Source organism: Stegostoma tigrinum, chromosome 12 (assembly GCF_030684315.1).
Source record: "Stegostoma tigrinum isolate sSteTig4 chromosome 12, sSteTig4.hap1, whole genome shotgun sequence".
NCBI lineage: Eukaryota > Metazoa > Chordata > Chondrichthyes > Orectolobiformes > Stegostomatidae > Stegostoma > Stegostoma tigrinum.
The window spans coordinates 77,243,973-77,259,586 of NC_081365.1; the positions used below are offsets into that span (position 1 = coordinate 77,243,973).

The window sequence follows — 15,614 nt, forward strand, 5'->3', positions numbered from 1 at the left end:
GGGAGGGTCAAAAATGCCCTCAAACGAATCTCTTGCATTTCCTGCACTTCTGCCCTCACACCCCCTCCCCGCAACAAAAACAAAGACAGAATCCCCCATGTCCTCACCTATCACTCCGCCAACCTCTGTATCCATGTATCATTCTCTGCCACTTCCGCTCCCCCCCCCACTGCAATCCGACCCCAAAACCAAAGAGATATTTCCCTCCCCACCCCTATCTGCTTTCCGTAGGGACTGCTCTCTCCAAGACTCCCTCATCTGCTCCACACTCCCCAGTAAATCCACCAGCCCCAGCACCTTTCCCTGCAACCACAGGAAGTGCTACACCCGCCCTTACGCCTCCCCCCCTCACCTCCATTCAAGGCCCAAAACAGACCTTTCTTATCAAATAGGGGCTCACCTGCACATCTGTCAACTTGTTCTACTGTATCCACTGCTCCCGAAGTGGCGTCCTCTACATTGGTAACACCAAGCAGAGACTTGGAGATCACTTCATAGAGCACCTACACTTGGTATGCGACAAACGACAACACCTTCCGATTACAAACATTTTAACTCCCCCCTCTCACTCCCTGGGTGATGTATCCATCCTGGGCCTCCTCCAGTGTCACAACGAAGCCACCCAGAAACTGGAGGGGCAGCACCTCATATTCCACTTTGGGACCCTACAGTCCTCTGGCCTAAACATGGAATTCACCAGTTTTAAAATCTCCCCAGCCCTGGTTTCATCCCATGTTCATTCCTGCCTCCTTGACCTGACACAACCTATCCATCTTCTCTCCCACCTATCTGATCCACCAAACTCACTGACCAATCCCCACTATTCCCAACCTGCATTCATCTATTGCTATCCCACCTACCTTCCCCAGCACCATGCCTCCTGTCTCTATTCATTTCAGAGCCCCCTCCCGCCTCCACCATTTCTCAAGAAGGGCCCTGACCCGAAACGTCAACTTTTCTGCTCCTCTGATGTCGTCTGGCCTGCTGTATCCATCCAGCTCCGCACTGTGTTGCACCAAAAATAAATTTGCTTTGGCTGTTAGTATGAAAAAGCTTAGTCAGCAAAGTTGTAAAGATCCTCTGACACAGATATCCTGTAGATGGAGTATACAATTCTCCTCAACAACACCCTAACAGGACTCTGTGACTCATTTCAAAGAGTTGCTGTTTTATCCCATGTCATTAATTTGGTGATTAATGAATATTCTCTATAATCCACCCAATAGTGAAATCAAACAGATAAGCTCAAGGTTCTGGATGAATGTGTTCTTCCCTTATTGCGGTTGTTGAAATGACACAATATTCTGATCGATTGATTTATTGTTTTCACATAGTCATACAGCACAGACCCTTCAGTCCATGCTGACAAATACCGGACACTGTACTCCAGAAGAGGCCCCTCCAATGTCCTGTACAGACTCAACGCGACTTCCCAACTCCTATACTCAAAGGACTCAGCAATGAAGGCAAGTGTGCTAAATGCCTTCTAAGCCACCCTGTTCTACACCACTACTCAAGGTCCTACCATTAACCGCACCTGTTTGTTCTACCAAAATGCATGTGTTGAGATACAGTGAAAAGTGTTGTTTTGCAAGCTACACAGGCAGATCATACCGTACAAAGTCCGTCAGGGTAGCAGAACGCTGTGATCTGATTTTCCAAAATCAGATGGGGGATTTGATGGTTTTTAACAATGGTCAAGAATGCTTGGACTTTAAGTGGGACAGACATGTTGATGGTTTTTTGACATTTTGGATGTTTAGGCCCTCCTTTTCATAAAGATGAATATATAACTGGTTAAACACTGGGTTCTGTCTGTGGCTTGGCTTCGTGGATCACCAAGCTTTCCATTTAGAGAATGGAAGCAATAGTGGTTAGATCACTGCCATAACGATCGAGAGGCCCAGGCTAATCCAAAGAGAGAGGTTCAAATCCCACCATGGCCACGTGGGAGACTTCAAATTCAATCAATTAACAAAATAAACCAGATATTAAATGATAGGCTCATTAATAAAGATTATGAAACAATCAGATTGACACAAAGACAGGGAAGGAAATCTGTCCAAAGCACATCCAATCTATGTGTGACTCCAGTCACACAGCAATGTGGCTGACTCTGAGTTACACTTCAAAATGGCCCAGAAAACCACTATAATGTGTCTCACTACCATCCGATGAACAGCAATTATAGAGATGGATAATAAATCCTGGGTTCACCCTCCGTGCCCACATGCTTAAATGGGTACATCTGGGAGTACACATACCCAATGTACTCTTTCAGCAGTTCAGGGTGGCACAGTGGCTCAGTGGTTAGCACTGCAGCCTCACAGCATCAGGGACTTGGGTTCAATTCCAGCCTCGGGCAACTATTTGTATGGGTTTTGTACATTCTTCCCATGCCTGCCCGGGTTTCCTCTGGGTGCTCCGGTTTCCTCCCACAAAGTTGCGCATGTTAAGTGGATTGGACATGCTAAATTGCCCATGGTGCCCAGGGATGTGTAGGATAGGTGGATTAGTTATGGGAAATGCAGAGTTATAGGGTATAAGGTTTGGGGGGGGGATGGGACTGGAGGATTGGTTTGGACTCAATGGGCCAAATAGCCTGCTTCCCTACTGTAGGGATTCTGTGAAAAGGTGACTGTTTTCAGGTAGACAGCAGAGAAAACAACTTCGAAACTCTGAACAGGCAGGTTCAAAAACTGCCCACAATTTACAATAGGCCGGATTAAACACCACACTGCTGTTACACTCTGTTAAGTATTGTCAAGCTAAGTGGTCATTTCTGGATTGTGCATTTAACGTCACAGTGTAGATGTATTTTGGCAGTGTTCCTTTCAAGGTGAACCATCCTTAAAAGGTGCTGAAAAGAACCGCTCTGGTTTTAATCAATCCAGGACAATGACATGCAAGGTCGAATGAGAATGTGCAAAAAAAAAGTACAGACAGTGATTCAATCTTGTGGGATCATTCTTCACACATTATAGAAATTTGGCACCAGTTAGACTGGCGTGAGGAAAACTGTGTGGTTTGCAGCTTGATAATTTCCACAATCACTGCAGTAACTTGACCATTTGGTTTATTTAATGCTCTATATTTACTGCCCTTTTCTCTAACCCCTACAGGTTAATCCTGGACCACCAATCTGTCCTGCTCCACCCACACTGAGTCAACGGTCCGGAAAGCACACCAACGTCTCTACTTCCTCAGGAGGCTAAGAAAATTCGGCATGTCCACACGGATTCCTAACAATTTTTACAGATGCAGCATCGAAAGCATCCCATCCGGATGCCTCACAGTGTGGCACTGCAACAGCTCTTCCCAAGGCTGCAAAAAATTACAGCGAGTTGTGAACACAGCCCAGTCCATCACGTAAACCAGCCTTCCACCCATTGACACCATCCATACTTTCTCTTCCTTGGGAAAGCAGCCAACATCATCAAAGACCCCTCCCACCTATTTATAATATCTTCTGTTGAATAAATTCAAGAACAGCTTCTTCCCCTTGATTATCAGACTTTTGAACAGACTTCTCAAATGTTAATTCTGATCTTTCTCTGCACCTTCTTGTGGCTGTAATACTGCATTCTGTTCTGCTACCCTGATGCACTTTGAACTAGGTGCCTGTATAGCACACAAAACACACTTTCCATTGTAGAAGGTGATCTTTCCATTGTATCTCGGTACATGTGACAACAATAAATCAATCAATAATTCAAACACCACTTCAAGATTTATTGTAAATCATTAACACAGTTATGCTGTTATCAGACACATCTGCTCCGTTCTGTTCAATGTCTGGATACAACAGATTCCACAGTGTGTTTTTCTAACCCACCATGCCATACCAACCCAATCCCCAAGAGGCCATATCAGCCACTTTCCCCTCACAAGAACCCCCTTTCAAACTCAAATCTTCATCACCAACCTACTTACCCTGCCAATCCACCCCTAACACTGATCCAATCCCTCCCCCTTTTCAATAATCAACTCCTGCTGTGTCAAGCCAGCAAACATCGCTAGTAAATGAAAACCAAATACTGCAAAGTTGGATATCTGAAATAAAAAAACAGAATCCGCTGGAGAAACTCAGCTGGACTGGCAGCCTTCAGGGAGAGACAAACAGAGTTAAATGTTTTGAGTCCAGAGACTTTTCCTATAGATTCATAGAGTGCAGAAAAGGCCATTCAAGTCAGCACCGACATGACTGCCACTAACAGTGCGCTAATCCCAATTTCCTGCACATGTCCCACATCCTGAAATTTGAAGTACTCATCCTAATACGTTTTTAAAGGTTGTAAGGTTTCCAGCCTCCATTTCCTGCCTGAGCACTGCATTCCAAGTTTCAGCACCCACTGAGTGAAAAAGGTTTATTACCCAATGCCCTCCGAATCTCCTGCCCCTTATCCTAAAACCATGCTCCCTTTGCGATTGGCCTGTCCAGAAAATGGGAACAGCTGCTCTGTATTCATCCTGTCCGGTCCCCCCGTAATCTTACACACTTCAATCATGTCCCCCCCCCAACCCCTATCTGGTCTTTCCTTCCAGCTCAATTTCTCCAGCCTGGGTAGCATCCTGGTGAACCTCCTCTGCACCCCCATTAGTGTGGACCCCGTCTAGCGCGCTCCATCAGAAAGCCATCTCCCTCTCTCTGATGGGCCAAAGTTCCACACATCCACTGTAGGCACCCAGCTCTATAGCTCCACCATCTGCCTCAACCCTTTAACTGCACCTGCAGCCAGACAGCTGGTCTGACATGCTGTTTTGAATGAGCGGCTACTTCCTCTAATTAAACATTAGGAAAACCAAGCCTGTTACCTTAAAGTCCCTGCCACCAAATTTGAAAGCTCGGGATCATTGTCAACCCCGGGCTCAGCTAATTCTGATCTAGGATCCTGTCTGCCGTTAAAACAGCCAAATTCGAGCACTGTCACTGTCACGTTACGTACATGGGGTTACCTTGAGGTTTAGATTAGATTTAGACCTTACCGTCATGTGTACTCAAGTACAAAAGTACAGGAGTACAGCGAAGAATTTTCAATGTCACCATGCACGGAACCATCTTAGGTACAAATAAAGGTGGACAGAAATAAGGAAAAAAGTTAAAAGTCACTCTTAGTGTAGTGTAAAGAAAGTAAAGAAATAAAGTTAAAAGTTAAACATTAAAGTCCTTCTTAGTATTAAGTCAAAAAAAATGAAGCTAAAAGTTCAACCATTGCAGTCTTTCTGAAGTACTTAGCCATGCACTTCTGATAAGGGCTTGATCCCCTCCGCTTTTGGCACACTTTCCCCGTTCTAGCTCAGTCTCTGCTGCTCTCATCGTCGCTGTAGATGTCAGGGAACCTGCATCACTGCATTGGGCTCACTCCTGGGATCTCAGACCGCCAAAGTCCCAATCCAGGTGCCCTCTGTGCCATGCCTCGGTCTCGCCTTTAGCCCATGCACCAGGCATCAGGAACTCAGAAAAAGTCCCATGTCAGGCCCCCAGCTGGTGCCTTGCACTGGACATCAAGCCAATAGATCATTTCCACAAGCCCGATACCGCCACCGCCATAGAATATATCGCACAGAAACAGGTCATTGACTCAACCAGTCCATGCCAGTGTTTGTACTGCCCCTGCATCATGACCATCTTTTCCCTTCCCCTTCATGCACTTGTCTAACATCCTGTCAAATACATCTACACTATTCACACCAACAGCTTCTCTATCTTGCCCTGAAATCTTGCCGCCAGAAAGCCTATTCACTGCTGCCTTTGTTCCCTGATGTGAAAGCCTCACATTTTGTTCATACAAAATCAGACTTAATCATAGAATGCCTACAGTGTGGAAACAGGCCCTTCGGCCCGACAAGTCCACACTGACCCTCAGAGCACCCCACCCAGACACATCCCCCTATAGCCCACCTATTTCACACACCCCTAAACACTGCGGGTAGTATAGCACGGCCAAGCCACCCCAACCTGCACATCTTTGGACTGTGGGAGGAAACCGGAGCACCCGGAGGAAGCCCACGCAGACACAGGGAGAATGCGCAAACTCCACACAGACAGTCGCCCGAGGCGGGAATCGAACCCCGGTCCCTGGTGCTGTGAGGCAGCAGTACTACCATCTGAGCCACCATGCTGCCCATGTCAGTCAGAATTTGGAACAGTCACTTGACCCCCGTTTTAAAAACTTAAATTTAAAAAAAGGTCCAAATTATAACATTTTCAAAAATCTCTTAACAATAATAAAACATTTTCTCCTACTGAATGCATCAAAATCCTTCATAATTTTAACTTTTCTATAAATCTCTTCAGAATGTTCTGCCAGTGGAGGTGGTGGAGGCTGGAACAATTACAACCTATAAAACGCATCCAGAAAGATATACAAATAGGAAGGGTTTAGAGAGATAATGGGCCATATTCTGGCAAACGGGACTAGGTCAGATTGGGATGTCTGATTAGATTAGATTCCCTACAGTGTGGAAACAGGCCCTTTGGCCCAACAAGTCCACACCACCGCATGAAGCATCCCACCCAGACCCATCCCCCTATAACCCACACACCCCTGAACCCTACAGGCAATTTAGCACGGCCAATCCACCTAACCTGCACATCTTTGGACTGTGGGAGGAAACCAGAGCACCCGGAGGAAACCCACACAGACACGGGGAGAATGTGCAAACTTCACACAGACAGTTGCCCGAGGTGGGAATCGAACCCGGGTCCCTGGCGCTGTGAGGCTGCAGTGCTAACCACTGTGGCACTGTGCCGCCAAGTCGACAAGGACGAGTTGGACCAAAGGGTCCATTTCCATGCTGTGTTACTCTATTCAACCACTCCCTTTGGTAGCAAGTTTGGGATTCTCAATCATCTTTGGGTAAGGGAGTTTCTGCTGAATTCCCTGTTGGATGCCTTGATGACTTTAATGGCAGCTCAGTGGTTAACACCGCTCCCTCACAGCACCAGGGACTTGGGTTTGATTCCACCTTTGGGCAACTACTTGGTGGAGTTTGCACATTTGCATGAGTTTTCTTCAGGTGCTCCAGTTTCCTCCCACAGCACAAAAATGTGTAGCTTAGGTGGATCGGCCATGGGAAATGCATAGACTAGGTGGGTGGGATGCTCTTTGGAGGGTTGCTGTGGACTCAAAAGGGCCAAATGGCCTGCTCCATACTTTAGGGGTTGTCTGAGCATTTTAAATTGAGGGCCTCCAACATCTTCCATCACTGCCCCTGCCTTAGCTCTTTGTGTTACTGGAGATCACAACGTACCCAGTGGTTGCCCCCCTGGAAAACTCTATCCACATCTCACACCCAATCCAGCTCATCCAGCATGCCAAGGATTCAAAATTTTGAAGGTATGAGGAGGATAGTGATCAGGGATAGTCAACATGGCTTTGTGATTGGGAAATCGTATCTCACTAACTTAACTGAGTTTTTTGAAGAAGTAACGAAGAGGATGGATAAAGGTAGAGCAGTGAACGTGATCTATATGGGCTTCAGTGAGATGCTCGACCAGGTTCCTCATGTTAGACTGGTTAGCAAGGTTAGAACACTTGGAATAGAGGGAGAACCAGCCATTTGGATACAGAACTGGCTTGAAGGTAGAAGACGGAGGGTGGTAGTGGAGCAGTTAGCAAGAACTGCAGATGCTGGAAGTCAGAGTCAATACAGTGTAGAGCTGAGGGAACACAGCAGTATCAGAGGAGGAGAAAAGTCGATGCTTCAGGTTGGGACCCTTCATCAGGGTCCTGATCTTAAATATTAACGTCCTCCCTCCCCTGATGCTGTCAGCTGTTGTGGTTGTGGAGGGTTCCTTTTCAGACTGGAGACCTGTGACCAATAGTATGCCACAAGGATTGGTGCTGGGTCCACTGCTTTTTGTTATTTATACAAATGACTTGGATGTGAACATCAGTGGAACAGTTAGTAGGTTTGCAGATGATATCAAAATTGCAGGTGTAGTGGACAGCGAACAAGGTTATCTCAGAATACAACAGGATCTTGATCAGTTGGGCAAATGAGTCAAGGAGTGGCAGATGGAGTTAATAAATAAATATGAGGTGGTGCATTTTGGAAAGGCAAATCAGGGCAGGACTTATACATTTAATGGTAAGGTCCTGGGGAGTGCTGCTGAACAGAGACCTTGGAGTGCAGGTTCATAGTTCCTTGAACGTGGAGCCACAGGTAGATAGTACTGAAAAGATGTTTGGTATGCTTGCCTTTATTAGTCAGTGCATTGAGTGTAGGAATTGGGAGGTCATGTTGCAACTGCACAGGACATTGATTAGGCCACTTTTAGAATATTGCATGCAGTTCTGGTCTCCCTGCTGTAGGAAGGATGTTGTGAAACTTGGAAGGGTTCAGAAAAGATATACAAGGATGTGGCAGTGGTTGGAGGGTTTGAGCTACAGGGAGAGGCTGAATAGGCCGGGCCTATTTTCCCTGGAGCATTGGAGGCTGAGGAGTGACCTTATAGAGGTTTATAAACTCATGAGGGGCATGGATAGGGTAAAGAGACAAGGTCTTTTCCCTGGGGCAGTGAAGTCCAAAACTAGAGGGATACATTCAAGGTGAGAGGGTAAAGATTTAAAACAGACCTAATGGACAACTTTTTCATACAGAGGGGTGGTGTATATATGGAAGTGGGGAAAGCTGGTACAATTACAACATTTGAAAGGCATCTGGATCGGTAGATAAATGGGAAGGGTTTAGAGGGATATGAGCTAAATGGAAGTAGATTTATTTAGGATACCTGGTTGGCATGGACAAGTTGGACCTAAGGGTCCATTTCTACGCTGCATACCTCTATGACTCTATGTTAGGACAATTTTCAACAGTGGAGAGGAAAGTTCATTAAGGTATTCAAAAGCACGGGCTGGAGTAGACAGAGACAGTTCCCAGTTGTGTCTGAGAGTGTGGCGCAGGCAAATTCACTGGTGTGGTTAAGGTCTGTAATGTACTGTTTGAGAGTGTGGGGCTGCGATGTAGGTTTAATCGAAGCTTTCAAAAAGGAATTAGATCATTACGCAGAAAGGAATAGAGTGTGGCATGACAGGGAGTGAACTGGTGATTTATGTGCTCCCTTGGGTCTAGACCGAGTTCCAGTTGGACAACACCCCATGTGCACCACTCTCTCCCCAGCCTCAGTGACCTTGGGGCTGCAGGTCCTTCAGGTGCAGCCACTTGCGAAGGAGCTGCTCTGGGCTCAGATTCCGGAAGTCGTCTCACGCAGGAAGGACCGTTCGCACAGCCTGCCGGGACGTGTAGTCTCTGCAAACATTTCCCAGAGTGCTCCGGTAATCATGGACTGTACGCATGCGTGGGGTATCCGCTTCAGGTGAGGCGAATGTGAGAGAGGGGATGGGTTTATGTGTGTGTCTCTGTGGGTGAATATATATGTGTGTGTCTCTGTGGGTGAATATATGTGTGTGTGTCTCTGTGGGTGAATATATGTGTGTGTTTCTGTGGGTGAATATATATGTGTGTGTGCGCTCTGTACAGTGTTAGTTGGTGCCAATGTTGGCACAGATTCTCTTTCCGTACAAAAGGCAGTCAGTTATGAATTGTTTCAGAGATAATGGGAACTGCAGATGCTGGAGAATCCGAGATGACAAATTGCGAGGCTGGATGAACACAGCAGGCCAAGCAGCATCTCAGGAGCACAAAAGCTGACGTTTCGGGCCTAGACCCTTCATCAGAAAATGAATTATGAATCGCTGCTCCCTCCCTCTCCCCCCCCCCCCAAGGTTACCCCCTGCCGTTCCCTCCCTTCCCCCTAAGGTTACCAAACTGCTGATCTCTCCTCAGTTTTTTTCATCTCTGTCAGAGGCGCTCCACTTAACCCATTTTTAAAATTAATTTCTTTTGCTCACATTCTGACACAAATCCCTTAGGTTCTTAGACATGGTAGGAACTGCTGATGCCAGTGGCTGAGATAACAAGGTGGTATCTCAGACTATTTATCTGTTTATTTCAGAGCTTCCCCCCTTCCCCTCCCCCACTTCTGAAGAAGGGTCCAGACACAAAACATCAGCCTTCCTGCTCCTCTGATGCTACCTGGCCTGCTGCATTCATCCAGCTCCACACCTTGTCATCCCTTTGGTTCCTGATATCCAGAAGGTTTTTTTATAGCTCCACAAAGAGCTCCAGGAGGTTGGTTGGACAGGATCTCTGTCTTCCACACAGCAAGCATCTCACTTTTGCTCCTTATCTGCCACTTATTCACTAGTTGGATTCCACAGAAGGGATGTCAGTGCTTTTATTCCCAAATTACGTTCTTTATTCTTTCCTGTTTAGTCTCTGATCCTGTTTCTAAGGCAACTTTAAGGATGGCTGTTAGGACCACTGCGTGCAAACCTGTGAGGTGACAGAAACCCTCACAACATTTGAGAAATACTTGAAGCACTGTAACTATTAGGCTGTGGAGTTTGAGCTCAATAATAGAGTGAAGTTAGATGGTTCCCATGTGATTCATGGGAAAACATACTGAGACCTTAATGCTGAATAACATACTACATATTGATGACAATATACACAGATCCATTCCCTCTGTTTGTGGTATAGGGTCTTACAGTGCAGATGGAGGCCACTGATGCCTGTGCAAGCTCTATGAAAGAGAACTATCTGCTGTCCCCTCTGGCTCTTCCTGCTTATCCCCATGAGAATGTTCAGGAGGCTTTTGTAAATATCTTGTACGTTCTATTGCCTTTGCCCTTCAATTTCAACTTTATTATTTAACATAAAAAACCAAAAAGTTAAAGGGTTTTGTTTAAGTAACTAATGCACATCATTGATCACAGCACACACATTGACCTTTTGAAGCTTCAAAATCCGCCCCCCCCCAAAAGAGGGATCAGCTTATTTGCCAAACATAACATAACAAGCCAAGCAGCAAATAGAAATACAGACACTTAGATTTTTCTCCATTGGGATACATTGGTAACTGTACCATCCTTGTATGGGAAGATGGGAAAGTTGATCACTGCTCATTTTAAGAGTGGGTTTTTTTTCAGTATTTGGTCTGATAAACCCGCTCTGCTTTGGTCCTTTGCAACAGACAATTGTGCCAAAAGAAAACAAAATAAAAATCACTTTCCCGATGTCTTAATTGCACTCAGAAAAGTACATGAGATATATGCTTAATACATAAAAAATTCCATGGCTAAATTAAAGCTTTGCTGTCCCTCTCTGTTATCTCCCAGTAGAAAAACAACATTGGGCCCATCAATCTATAGTTGACCAATTGCACATGTAATTTCTAAAATCTCATCCTGCTTTCAAATCAATTAAAATCATTCACAGTGGTTAACATAAAAACTGTCATTTCTTGATACATCTTGAGAGGTTATTTTAAAGGTATACCTGACAGGAATGGCCTTTAAGTCATTTTTACTTTCTGTTAATGGCCCTGCCTTAAACTAAAGTGATTATCGAGGCCTCCACAAAACGACAGATTATAGAAATCCCCAGAGCCAATGTAATAAAATGTACACACGCCACCTACAAAATTTTGTCTGTTGGATAGTTTTACAGTTCACAAAGATGTTAATGGTCAGGATTTTAAAAAAAAACATACTTTTTAAAAATAAATTCCCAGTCTGGTTTCAGTTAATTATTTCTGTTCAGTTATGGTCATTTTTTTTCATCTGACTTACTAAAGGTCAATTACATCGTGATTGAAGTCGCAGTTGCGCTCCATTTCAATTCTTTTTTTTAAAAAGGCTTTCATTACTGTTATAATTCAGGCAGTTGGGAGTTTATTAGCAGAAAGGGATGGATCAATTTATACTGAGCAATCTGTACTATGTTCAAATATGTAGCCTTTGTGTGGAAACTCACTTGCTTTATGCATGGTGTGTTTTTGCTAAACATATTTACCTTGGTTATTTAAAAGAAGAATGATATTTTTTCTTGTCTCCTTGTTAAGGAAGGATATACTTACCATTAAAGAATAGGAATAAAAGTTCACAAAATATGTCACTTTGATAGTAGGATTGCCCTGTGAGGAGAGTTTAAAGAGATTGGGCCTGTATTCTGTAGCGTTTAGAAGAAGAGGAATTTACCTCATTGAATATTACAAAATTCTTGCAGGACTTGATGGGACAAGGACATAAAGGATCCTTCTCCTGGCCCTTTCTGAAGAAGGGTCCTGACCCGAAAGGTCAGCTTTTTTCTCCCCTGATGGTGTCTGTCTTGCTGTGTTCCTCCAGCTCCACACTGTGTTATTTCCCCTGGCTCTGTGGTCTAGAACTGAGGACCAGTCTCAGAATAAGTCGCAAGTCATTTTGGACTGAGGTGAGGAATTTCTTCATCCAGGGGGAGGAGAATCTTGGAAATTTGTAGAGGTGCATTCATTGAATGTACTGGAAACTGAAAATAGTAGAAAGTAGAGATATAAAGGGATATGGGGATAAAGTTGAAGTAGATCGGCCATGATCTATTTGAATGGTGGAGCAGGCTTAAAGGAGGCAAATGGTCAAACTACTTCTGTCCTAATATTTATCCAGTCTCTTGCTGGAAGTTACTGTTAAACACGCTTTCATCAACAACTGCATTAAGGATCATAAGAAAACAGTGGAGAAAAAAACAATAATTCTCCATTTCAGTGCTAGCTCTTCGGGATTTGCATATTTGAGACAGAGATGGGTGGGAGTTCCCACTCTCAGATGGTGGTGAATCTGTAGAAGACTTTACCACGGAGGGTTGTTAAGATTGAGTCATTCAGGAGATTTAAGGCCAAGAGATTTTTAATCAGTCGGGGAATCAAGGGAACTTTCAGGAAAGTGGAGCTGTGGAATATCAGATCAGCTATGATCTTATTGAACAGCAGAGCAGACTTGACGGGCTAAATAACCTATATCTGCTCCTATCTCTTATGGTCTTTATCATTGTACCTTCTGGCTACTGATGCTCTGCTAATGGAAATCCTCTCTTCTTATACATCATCCCTTTCCTAATGTGAATAATGAGATTAAATCTCCCACTAACCTTCTCTTTCGCAAGGAGATTAACCCACCTTCTCACTAATAAACACCTACTCCAATTTTGAGGCTTTTCAAAATGTTGCATGCCAAATTTCTGACAATACGCTGTTTGGGTTCAGCCCCAACTGATCTGTTGACTCTCCTGACTCTCTCAGATAACCATACCATCCTCTTCTGGAGCTTGACGGGTCGTTCAGATTATGGAACACGGACTCCGCTGGTTCATCAGCAACTCTCTCCGAAGGCAGGGTCATCTTGGGAGGACCTGCAGACGCTTTTGCCAGCTGACGCAAAATATAACGACATGTAGACAGACTGGCAGATTTTGCTTGTCGCGTCTCCCTGGAAATGTTTACAGGCCCCAGTCAGAGAGGCACTGTCATAATGACTTCAGTGAACTACTTCAGCTGGAAGCTGTGAGGAAGTACATTGATGATCTGAAAGACGAGTACAAAGAAATCACAAACAGACTGAATTGCAACCAGTCACACGAGGAAGATGGAAAGTTATTAAGCAGACGTCATGTCAGGCTGGCTCCCCTCGCCTCAGTTTTGGAAGAGCTGCAGTCGTCAGAAAAAGATTTGCTTGAATTGGAATCTATATACAATAGTAATGAAAGTTCCACTTTTGTATTTGGCGTTGTTATCATTTTGTTGATCTTTGGCATTTTTTTGTTGCTTTTAATGATCTCCAGTTGTGGGCTGTTTTAAACCAACCTGTGGGAGAGTCTAAAACCAGAGGCCACTGAGAAATCCATGAGGGAATTAAAGAGGAACTTGGGTGCGCAGGAGAATGTGGAACTTGTTCCTGTGTTGAACAGCAGATAATGCACTTAAGAAGAAACTAAATGAGGGATAAAAGCACAGAGGGATTTGTAGACAGTGTGGGAGGATGTTTGTGTGCAGGATAAACACTGGCATGGAGCAGTTAGGCTAAACAGCCTTTCTCTAAATTCATTGGATTGTAGCAATATGACTACGTCTGTGTGCCAGCAGGTGGCTGCGATAGGGTTAGATAGCTCAAAATGCAATTGCTGTTTGAGAATAAAAGGTCTCCCCTTTAAGACAGGGATGAGGAGGAATGCATTCCCTTAGGATTGTTAGACTATGGAGTTCTCTTGTGCAGAAGATAAAGCCTTGTCTTTGTTCAAGGCTGAGGTAGGTAGATTTTTGTCAGATGAGGGTGTCAAAAGTTTGAGTCAGACTGGAAAGTGGAGCAAAGTTTGCAACCAGATCAACAATGATTTTAATGAATCGCAGAGTAGATGCAAATGGTCTATTCCTGCTACAATATCTGGTGTTCCAGTATCTTCCTGATATTACCAGAACTGGTCATGTGGAGGGAAGCACATAAAGAGGGAAGGACTTACGAGACTGATACACCTTCAGCCATGAAATTGTTTTGTTTCTTAAGTCATTGATAACCATGGTACCAGCACTAGGTTCAAACAGCACAAAGTAACTCTGCACAGTAGAGAATTGGGATAGCAGATTTGGTGAATGCAGCAGTTATCTGCTGATTGAACCCACTGTCAGCATTGAGCCATTCTTGTCTGGCTAAGAATTTATCTGATTAAAAAGTTCGAATCCTCAACAATATGGTGCAACCTCACTTGAGGTTTTGTGAAAGTGTGGCATTTAATTTTCCACTGGCTTTCGATTCCAGAATGTGATCTCTGCTCGTGGATGTGCTCCACATTTCTGTAACCCTGTGTCCATGGCCCTCCATCAGTGCCAGAGGCTCCAGCCATCAGGTACTCCCTTCCTGGATCACTTGACCCTTATTACCCTTTTCTGGCTTTATCAGCGTCCTCGTGACTAGCCTTTTATCCAACTTTGCTTCTTGTTTTGTCTACCCTACCATTCCAACTCCTGATCCATGCCTGTTTCTCCTCAGGGAATTAATTTGCCTTAATTGACCAGTTCAGACATATTTTGAAAAGTGGGATTTGAACCTTTGGGCCCAGAGGTGGGAACACTGCCACTATCCCACAAGCCTCTTGGGTCTCTCTTTATTGAGGACTTTGTATAATTACAAATTTTGCCGATTAATTGCCAGAGCATCAAAGTTGAAACATTCAACACGAGAAGGCTGAGTTTGGATTTCATAGAGAGCTGTATAAAACCGTGAAAGAGTTTGACAGAATAGGTCATTTGTCACTGAGACCAAATCCAGGTGCTGTAAACCTGAGATCATCATGAAGTATTCCATCAGGAGAAATGTCCTTGGAGAATGTGGAACTCAATATCATAGAATAATTGAGGCCAATATTATAGTTGTACTTATGTAGATCCATTTTTAAAAAATATATACTTGCTATAGAAAGGAGTGCAAGGGTGGTTCACCAGACTAATTCTGGGACGGTGGGGTTGCCCTACACAGAGATAGGGATTGAGGAGACTGGCCCTGTATTCTCTAGGATTTGGAAGAATGAGTGGTGATCCATTGAAGCATAGAAAATTCTTACAGGACTCGACAAAATAGATGCGAGAAGGATGGGGAAACCAAGACCCAAGGTCTCAGAATACGGATTGATAATTTAGGAATGAGATGAGGAGGAATTTCTTTGCTCAGAGAGCAGTGAATCTTTGCCACCTAACTCTTGGAAGTTTCCATCCAAAAGTATAGCGGAAACTCAAATCATCG

At 44.4% G+C, this 15,614-nt stretch overlaps 1 protein-coding gene across 3 annotated transcripts in view; it reads left to right on the plus strand.

Moving 5' to 3' along the window:
- Positions 1–9,263: 9,263 nt before the first annotated feature.
- Positions 9,264–15,614, plus strand: part of mtrf1 (mitochondrial translational release factor 1) — a 30,787-nt gene continuing 24,436 nt past the window's right edge. Inside the window, exons 1-2 of one of the 3 annotated variants that reach the window (XM_059650458.1) lie at positions 9,264–9,322; positions 13,124–13,577. In XM_059650458.1, coding sequence (XP_059506441.1) covers positions 13,169–13,577 — 409 coding nt within the window. In that variant the 5' untranslated portion in view covers positions 9,264–9,322; positions 13,124–13,168. Of the gene's footprint in view, positions 9,323–12,177; positions 12,280–13,123; positions 13,578–15,614 lie in introns of those variants that run through there. The other 2 variants (XM_059650457.1, XM_059650459.1) reach the window with 2 other exon arrangements.